Genomic DNA, 10,182 nt, shown 5'->3' with positions numbered 1-10,182 from the left:
CTTTTCTTTAATTCACTTGCTTTCTGGCTTTAAATTTAGCGGGAAGCTACACTAAAATTGTGACAAATGTTATTTATTTGGGTGTATGCATTGACTTCAGTTGGTGCTTGATGTGTTCCATATTAGAGTTTGAATTAAATATGGCTGCTAATGGAAGTGTCAAATATGTCGGCGCACTATTTAATAGAGATCGAAAGTTGTAAATCGGTCAATCAAGCTAAAATAGATTGAGGATCTTCATCTCTCTTATTAAAGAGTAGACTATCCGGTCACTCTGCTAATTTTTTTAATATATATATATATATATATATATATATATATATATATATATATATAATTTTAAAGGAATATTTGCTTGATATAAGACCGGATTACAAATCTCTATTATCAGTAAGTTGAAAGAAGATTACATTTGTTGAGTTGATCAATAATGGTTTTTACCATGAATGACTTACAGTGCCTACAAGAATTATGTATAATAGTTTTTATTATATTTATTTGTTTTAATTTATTGGGTAAACTCTTTAATCGGTGGAGTCTTTTACTATGTTGTAGACAACATCTGTATGCTTTGTTCTCAGACATTTTGTTTAATGGTGTGTTCGTGAGTACAATGACCAAACTTTTCATGTTTTTGGATATTATTGGACCTCTATTTGAGCTTATTCATGGTTGAACATTGGAATGATGGTGCTTGTCTGTGGCTGTATCTCCAAACTTTATCTTAATGTCTAAATTACTCTTTTGAGAAGAATATTTTTTTTCTCTCTCTCATAACTACCCCAGTCACTTATCACCTAGTTTCTCTTAGCATCATACATTTCAATGTCTGATTTAAAAAGTTATCGAATTTTGAAATTCAGTTTAAAAAATTATTAGATTTCAAAATTTGATTAAAAAATTTATTAAATTTCAAAATAATTGGATTTCAAAATTTAATTTATAAAATAATTAGATTTCAAAATCTGATTTATCAATTTTTTTAAAATCGTCAAATTTTAAAATTTAGCTATCTATATTTCGAAATTCAATAGTCAATTCCTCATAATTTCAAATTTTGGCTTACAGTGCTGTCAGATTTCCGAGCACTTTTTTTCTATTCTTTTGTTAAACCCGGAATACTTATTCAAATCCGGTTCACACTTTTTTTATTCTCCTTTTTCTTACACTAAATAACATATATTAAATAACAATAAAATAATAATAATAAAAATAAAAATCATAGTAAGAATAATAACGATAATAATAAAAATAAAAATGATACTAATAATAATATTAATGATAATAATAATATTATTATTGATAATAATAAAAATAATATTAATGATAATAATAATAATAATAAAAATGATGATAATAATAGTGATGATAATAATAAAAATAATTGCAATGAAAAAAAAATAATAATAATAAAAATAATGATAATAATAAGAATAAGAATAGTAATAATTATAATAATAACGTAACAATAACAATAATAAATAATAAATAATATCATTAATAATAATAAAATTATTATTATTATTATTTTTAATGTTGAGGTACACAGAAAATAAATAATAATAACATTAGATTTAATATATGTTAACGGGACTTTATAATCCGGTTAAATGTTTTCTTATACTCTGATTTTTAAGGCTAAAAATTATATTAATAATAATAATAATTTTGTCATATATTATTATCATTATTTTTATAATGATTTTTAATTTTTTTAATTTTTTTATATTGTTATTATTATTATTATCTATATTTTTGTTATTATCATTATTATTCTTATTCTTATTTTTATTGTTATAATTATTATTATTATTATTTTATTTAAAATATTATTATATTTTGAAATCTGATTTAAAAGATTAATAAATTTCGAAGTCTAATGAAATAGATGGAAGTATGAGACTAAGAAAAACTAGGTGATGGTGACTAGGTAATTATGATAGAGAAAAAAGAAATTTACACTTAAGAGAAAGTTCGGAATTACATGAGAAAGTTTAGAGGTACAAGGAGAAACATCCTATAGACCGGTCTACTATCCAGTTTAGAGGCCTATAATGCAAACTTGAGCCCAAATTTGTCATTTTTTCCTACACCTCCTTTTCTCTTTCTTCATCCGTATCATTAATTTACACTCAAATAAAACATATTAAAAACCCCAACTTTATTTTTTATTTCTACTTTCTATACCTTTCTCCATCTTCTTCATAAAAGTGTTGCTCCCTCCGCCATCATGCACTGTTTCCTCCACCTCTCCAATTCTTTTTATTTCCAAAACTACTCTTAGGTTAAAGATTAAAACTTTATTACTTTTACCACAAACTTTTAATTTATTTCTCAAACCCTAATTTTACCTTGTTGTGCACCCCAACCCCACATCTCACAAATTCTCTTCTCTCTTTCCCATTTCCGTTTCAGTTCCTCTTTTCTTTCTTCCCTTTCTTTCCTTTTTTGCTGATTATTGTCTTCCCCACATTTGCATAAGATGTAGTTGGAATTTTCAATTATTGAAAAGAAAGTTAATAAAACAAAATAGTTATAAAGAGATTTACCCTGGAATCATTATAGTCGCGTATCATATAATAACTTTTCCGATGGAAGACATGGTTTGCTTATTAGTTGTCCTACTATTTTTTCTGTGTTGACCAGTAAGGACCCTTTAGCAGATACTCTTAGTCCACTTGAGAGAGCTGTAAGTTAAAACCAATAGGACATCACTGCATCTTGTGTCAACATACAGATTTAAGTGGTCCCTAAAATTATTGATTTATTGGTTTCAGGCTAAAAGGGACCGTATGGTGCTAGATATTAAGGTTAAGTTGCAGGTAGCCTCTTTGATCCTTTTATATTCATTCCTTTGGGTGTGTATGTGTTCTGATGATGGAAATAAAAGGAAACTGCTATACAAGAGTAAATAGATAAGTACCTAATTATTTGTAATACCAGCTATTACTTAGAAATCCATATAGTTGGGGGTGAGTAAGTGTTTCTATACAATCATACGGACTGTGAATTGTGCCCCTGTCTGCTATCTCTAGCTCACAATGGGGTGGGAGGGGAAGGGGCTTGTTGGGTAATGTTTCATATATGATGTTTATTTCTATTCTGTACCATTTCTATTTTATTTTAATTCTATCATGTCATAAAAAAAGGACAATCTATTTCTCTACATTGTCTTTTGCATAACACAAGCTTTATGGCCGCAGCTTCTTAAACTGGGAGCAACAGATGATCCTCTCTCATCTTTTGAATATGGAACAATACTTGTATTATGTTATGACACACCTATTTCTTGTTAATACTTGTAGAGAGAATATGTTCTTTGTTGACAAACAAATGACTATTGGAAATTTGGAGAGCCTGCCAAAAAGTGATTGTGTGATTGGTTTTGCAGCTTTAAACGGATGTGAGATCCGTTTATGGATCTTAACATCCGTCATCTCTTTTATTAAAGGGCAAAACTGGGATGGAGAGGTGTAAGGAATAGTCCGTGGTAATGTAGGGAGCAATGCTCTCTTTAGAAACATTAGATTCCACCATTTCATCCTTTTAGAATGATCATTATTGATGATGGTGAAGGGAAAATGTGGAGAAGTTAGAGAAGCTTATATGAAATGAAACCTAAACCAATAAAGAGTAAGAAAAAATAACCACAGAAAAGAAGAAATAAACAACAGAAAGCACGAAGCTATGAGAGAATACATTGATTAGGTGTTTTTGAAGATATTTTTAGATTCAGAAATATCTTTCAAAATACTATTTTCTAATTTTATATTTTGGATTGAATTTTTAGAAGATACAAATTTAGAATGTAAAAGAAATACATTCTGGATAAAGTTTTTTGGAAAATATTTATAGATTCAAAAATATTTTCAAAATACTTTTTCATTTTTAAAAAAGTATTTTAATATTCTAAATTGATGTATTGGAACGTATTTTAAAAAATTCTTTTCAAAACATCTAATTAAGAATATAATTGTTTTTTTATTCCAAAATGAGTATTTTGAAAGATACTTCTAAATTTAAAAATATATTTTAAAATGCCCAATTCAAAATTTTTACTTTTCAGATTGGATTTTAGGAAGAAGATAGTTCTCTATTGAGAAATAACTTTCAGAAGCCCAACCCCGAAATAATTGTTTTTTTCTGAAATTAACATTCTAAAAAACATTTTGAATCCAAAAATACTTTTTAAACATTCAATCCAGAATGTATTTTTTAATACTCTCGTGCTTTTTCTTGGTTATTTCTTCTTCATTTTCATTGACTCAAGCTTTTTCATTGCATATAAGCTTATCCTCCTTCTCTAAATTATCAATACCGAAATACCAAGAAGAAATGGTGGTGAAAGGAAGAGAAGGCAAAAGAAAAAAGTAAATTTAGAGTTTTTAATATATTTATTTAAGAGTAAAATGGGGATATTATATTTTATGGAGATACATGACAAAAAAAAATAAGAGGGGTGGAGGAAGAAATGACAGCTCAAATATAGTAAACGTATGCAAACTACAATTAATTTATATATATATATATATATATATATATATATATATATATATATATATATATATATATATATATATATATATATTTTTCTTTCTTTCTATTATGATACAGTTTCTTTTCTGAATCACTTATATTTTTTAGCAAAGAAAAAATAGAATCTAATAAAACTATTATGAATAGCAAATTTTTTCTTTAGATTATTAATGTAGTTATATTTATAAAACTCAAACTAGCTTCTAAATTTAAATAGATTTAATTAATCATTTGATTTTATATTTAAGTTTATAATTCACTTTAATCTAATATTTTTCTAATTTGATTATAAGTTATAATATTTATTAAATAAAATTAATTTAATTTTTTCATTGATGTTTGAAAGTATTTCATATCAAAATTTAAAAAGGATTGTGTTAAAATAATTGAAAAAGTATTACATATTAAAATTTATAATATATTATGTGTCAAACCATAATATTCTAAAGTAAAAAATGATTTTGACACTTCCATATATCTTTAACATTAATTTAAGAAAAAGGACTAAATTGATTATATTTTAAAACATAGTGAAATTCAATTACATACAAAAAAAATCAAAACATATCATATTAAGTCATTTAAATAACTTCATATTAAAACATTTTACGGTATTTTTTCTACAAAAACTTGAAAATAATTTATTGATAAATTTCAGTTAATTTATAAAAAAATGAAAAATAATATAAGAAAAATTCTACGAATTAATTTATATATAAAGTAATTTTAAATTTAAAAAAATAGTCTTTACATTTAGTACGTTTTTTTTATTAGATTGTTGGCTCTACACGTGATTTACTTGTACGACAAATTTCAATAAATTGAAAAAGAGAATTCACTATAACCTTAAATTTTCCATTCTCTTCTTGTGTGCCAAAATGTTCGTTCGTCTCGAAGTTGACGCGAAAAAAAAAATATCTTTTTATTCATTGAAATAGTTGTATATAAAATAGGTGTTAATTGCTTTTTTTTTTTTCCTTTTAATCTTCTAAAAAATAATAGTGATGATAATTGTTAAGACCTCTTAGTCACGTTGTTGTGCTTATATAAATAGCACATGCTTGTGGACTCTGTTCACACTTTAAAGAACAAAATTCAATACATTTAATATATATAGTTTAATTACTTAATATGTTCTTAGAATTTGTTCTCTTAATTATATGTGTGGAAAAAAGCTTGTTAAGAAAAACATAATTTATTTTCTAACAATGTATAACCTTTCAGAGAATATGTTATAAAACAGTTTTAAATTATTATTAAGAGTTTTTCAAGAAAACAATGATATTGCTGTTAGTTATATTGAAGAAAAAATAAGCTAAATTTCATTTTTTTTACCAAACTTGATGTAGTTATTCACTTTTAAAGAACACAGAATATTACTGCATATTTTTTTAATAATATAAAAATATTATTAACTTTTTTAAGAATGTCTCGAATAAATTTGATAGTTATAAATAAATGCATTTATTTATTGTTGTGCACAAGTAAGAAATTAGGTTATTATTAATTGTTTTAATGACTTTATGATACTGATTTACAGTTCTTTCTATGTTAGTAGATTTAAAAAACAATTACATGTGTAGTTAGATTTTTCAATAATAATGAGTCGTGAACAAACTAAAAAGAAAAATCAAAATATTATCTTTGATTAAAAATATTTTAGGACAAAATATTTTCAAGTATTTTTAATTATATATTATTCATTCTACTCATTTTTAATTCACAGTTTCAAACTACATTCAAAACTTATAAAAGAATATAGATTAGAGAATATTTTTCATATATAATAACACAATCACATCATATATTATTACATGCAGAATTTATGTGTAAAATATTATTATCAGTCTTTTATTATTAACAATTTTTTAAAAATTCAATATTATAATTCAGTGATCAAGATAAAACACGTGCTTTTTATGCTTGCATGGAGTCTTTGGTCTTATGCTATATGGAAAACAAAACACTAAACTAAAATATAAATAAGTAAACTTAATCTGGTTGACTTAACATGCGTGTTACGATGAACTTGATACTTACCACCACCATACCATATGATTAGTAGATAACCTAGGTTTTAAAAAGTGTGATTAAGGCTTTAATACTTTGTCCAAATTAGATTTATGATTAACATGATTAATTTGTGGCTGGTTTATTATTTTCTCTCTGTTTTTTTATTTTATTCTAGAAGACGAAGATGCCTTGTTATGAAGATATAGTCAACTTTACCAAAAAGAAGAAGAATAAATATAATGATTAATTCAGTACTTTGTTCCATGTGATGCAATGCAAGACACTAAGATGTGGATGGTGTTGACAAGTAGCAAAAGGATAAGTGGTAATTGCATTAAATGTTGGATCATATATCGATAACCAAAGTTATTGCTACAATAATAATAATAATATACATATAGTAATAGCCAAAACTTGTTTCACTGTTAGAAATGCATCTCATTATATTAACAGCTGCATTGCATATCTGTAACAATCGACAACCTCTTTTATGCTTTTACGAACAAAAGTTTATTTTTATTAATGGCTTGTTAACTTTGGTTTTTATATTATTTTACATGGTATATGTAATAGAAAGAAGATATGACATGCATAGCAGTAAGCCTTAAGATAATCGAATCCACTCAACGTTTCTTATTTTTAGCGTTAGTCTGTTCTTATCACACGATGCTTTTTTTATCGAACCCTAAGAGTGATGTTTTCTGGGGTTTGATCGAGTCTTAGGCCCCTCATCTTGATGACGGATCTCTTTCTGTCCATGAGCTGTGCACGCTGTTCAACTTGCTCTTATTTTATTGATGACACACACAATTAATTGTGGCATTTCCCAGGACGTTTCTCACCTGATTTAACCTACAAATTTACATACTGAAGGGTGAATGATGGTTCAGATTTTGAAGTTTTGAATATAATGGTTATAAATTAGGGATTAATGCTCTGTGACGGCTTGAATGTGAATTTACTGACAAAAGGAGAGCCTTAGTTGCTGCAATTATGGAGTCTGCTTATAGGAAAATGGATATGAACAGAGAGGAAGGGAAAGGAAGAAGAAGAAAGTGTTTGATAAAATAGGTGGAAAAGAGAGAAAAGAAAATAGAGCATTTATCATCTGACGTAATATCTCCCACATTATTCTCAACCGTCTCAATTACTCTTGCATTTATGTGATTTAAATGGCCTTAATAGAATGGCCTTTTTTTTTCAATGCTCGGAACTACCCAACCCACCCTCTACCATCCCTTGATTCACTCATCCTTCATCTCCTCATAACCCACAACATAATTTTCTTATACTACACGACATACGACTTTCACGCCATTGCTCTCATTATACTCGTGGACACTTGAATTTTGTAACATGCAACTTGGAACCATCTCCCTTCTTTTTTAATCAAGTCATTATCGCATGCAAAACTTTCCATTCCATCGTGTCAGGGGATCTCAATCAAATTACACAACTCATTTTTCAATCATCAATTCTTCCAACAAAATCTACCACAAAGTCAACTCAGATTTAATTTAACCTCTTCTTTTCAGTTTTTTTATTTCTTTTTCTTTTTTGTTTAAGCATGCATGAGTGGTTCGACTTCACATAGTGCAGTAGATGATGCAGCAGTTAACACCGGTTTGGTGGGCCTGAACTTTCAAACCATTTCAACTGTTAACACAAAGTACAGAAGATCTACATTCTGTCTTACAAGTTTGCTTTTGTTGCGTTGCGGCTATTTTTATTATTCACTTATTTTATTTACCTTTTGTGGTGGTTAAGGTGGACAATAACAGCATGTGTGTGCCGTTGGATGAAACAGTAACATTAACATTAACATTAACAACATTAACACGGTGGATGCAGAGAAAAAGAGAGTCAAAGGAAAACCGAGGTTGGATTTCAACAAGCAAACTAAGAGGGCACCTGAGGTTATAAGCCCTATTACACTTTCTTAACCGCTAAAGAGCACCCAGCTCCTATATAATAGATACCTAACATTCCCGAATTGCCCAATAACTTTCTTTCTATAGGTGATTCAAGCAGTGCTATTCACGCTCCACTCTGTCTCTTTCTGTCTCTGCAAATATGCATCCCCTGCTTTGACAAAATTGTTGGGAGAGAGGGTAAAAGTGGAGCGCACATAGCACTACCCACAGAAGGGGGAATAGTTAAAACAGTAAAAAGGTAAAAAGGAGATTAATTCCTAACCATTACTAGCTAATATAATAATATAATATTATAATATGTCCTACTATTAGGAACAGAGAAAAACAGGGCTAGGAACAGAAGAAAACAGAGCTAGGAACCCAGGATCCTAACACTATCACTCTAACTCCTCCTTATGGTGGGGTTTTTGGTGTCGTGCAGGAAATCTAGCAAAACGGTGCTTTTGCATTTGGGACACTTGGGATCATCTTCAGAGAGCATCACATACATGAGGCAGCGAGGACACCCCACCAGCACCATGGAAGTGGCTTCAGGGCTGTTGGAGTAATTCTTCTCCTCCTGGTTCAGCTCCGAGGACACGCAGGAGCTGGGAGGTGAAGTCGGCGATGCCGTGGCCGATCGTGTGGGCGAGTCCAGTCTCCGGTCGACCCTGGGCGGGGACAGGTTGAGCTTCAAGTCAAGCTGCGGACCACTTCCATTTCTGCGGCTCATGGCTTTCCTGTGTGTTGTGTTCTGCAAAAAGCAAAGAAGAAGAAGAAGAAAAATAAGAAGAAAGAAAAGGGTGAGTTACAGGAGGAGAAATGAGAATTGAAAAAGGAAGAAGAAGAAGAAGGAGTGACTGACTTTAAGGTTGTTGTTGTTGGAAGGGGAAAAGGGGTGGTGAGAAAGAGTGGCACCAGCAAAGTGTTGGTGATCTTTGTTGTTGCAAGAATGGGTGGAGGTTCATGGGCGTTTTATATAAGGAAAATGAAGGGAGTGATTTAAGGGTTAATTTAATTTCGAGAGAGAGAGAGAGAGAGGTGGAGGGGGGTAGGGGGTATAGAGAGAGAGAGAGAGAGAGATAGAGGGAGAGAGGAGAGAGAAAGAGAGCGATGGGATTGGATTGAATTGAATTGAATTGAAGTATTGGGTAGAAGGAGAGTGTAAATTGAGGCCAGGAAATGTATTAATTGTTTGGAAAAATCCCAAGAAGTATGCAGGAAGGGGAAATTTGGAGTAAATATTGCAATTACAAAGTGCAGAAGGAGGGCCTTTCTTCATTCATTGCTTGAGGAAGAGTCGGTGTTTTAAGTCTCCGAGCAACACAACACAGCGCAAGAGAAATCCAACGGCTTTTAAAGCTAAACCCCTTATTTAAAAATCCAACCCCTCACCAACAAAATTTAATACCATCCATCTAGTAATAACCCAACCCTTTTTTCTTTATTTAATCCATTTTAAATAAATATTATCACTTCCATTCATCACTGCCCCGATAAAAGGAAACCAAATTAAATGAAATCACAATCTTCAATCTTCCATCTGAATCATCATCGTCATCGTCATCATCCTCATCACCATCATGCTCTCTTCTGCTACACAATTTTCTCATCTCCTCTTCTCAGATTCTTAAGAAACCTTGGAAAGTACAATCCATGTCCATCGTCCAACAGACATTACAGGATCTCGTTGTGTTATTGTCACGCCACCATCGATTCT

The 10,182-nt window shown here is 29.5% G+C and overlaps 1 protein-coding gene across 1 annotated transcript; it reads right to left on the bottom strand.

The window, feature by feature from the left end:
* Window positions 1–8,412: 8,412 nt before the first annotated feature.
* LOC108328266 (protein GL2-INTERACTING REPRESSOR 1) lies at window positions 8,413–9,750 on the bottom strand. Its single transcript, XM_017562100.2, has 2 exons — window positions 9,328–9,750; window positions 8,413–9,216 (listed from the first exon to the last, which is right to left on the bottom strand). Exon 2 carries the CDS (start codon window positions 9,193–9,195, stop codon window positions 8,866–8,868), a length of 330 nt encoding a protein of 109 aa, XP_017417589.1. The 5' UTR covers window positions 9,196–9,216; window positions 9,328–9,750; the 3' UTR covers window positions 8,413–8,865.
* Window positions 9,751–10,182: the final 432 nt, after the last annotated feature.

The sequence above is a fragment of the Vigna angularis genome, chromosome 2 (assembly GCF_016808095.1).
Source record: "Vigna angularis cultivar LongXiaoDou No.4 chromosome 2, ASM1680809v1, whole genome shotgun sequence".
NCBI classification, from domain to species: domain Eukaryota; kingdom Viridiplantae; phylum Streptophyta; class Magnoliopsida; order Fabales; family Fabaceae; genus Vigna; species Vigna angularis.
Note: the sequence above shows the minus strand (reverse complement) of the source record. Positions and strands in the feature narration are given on the sequence as shown.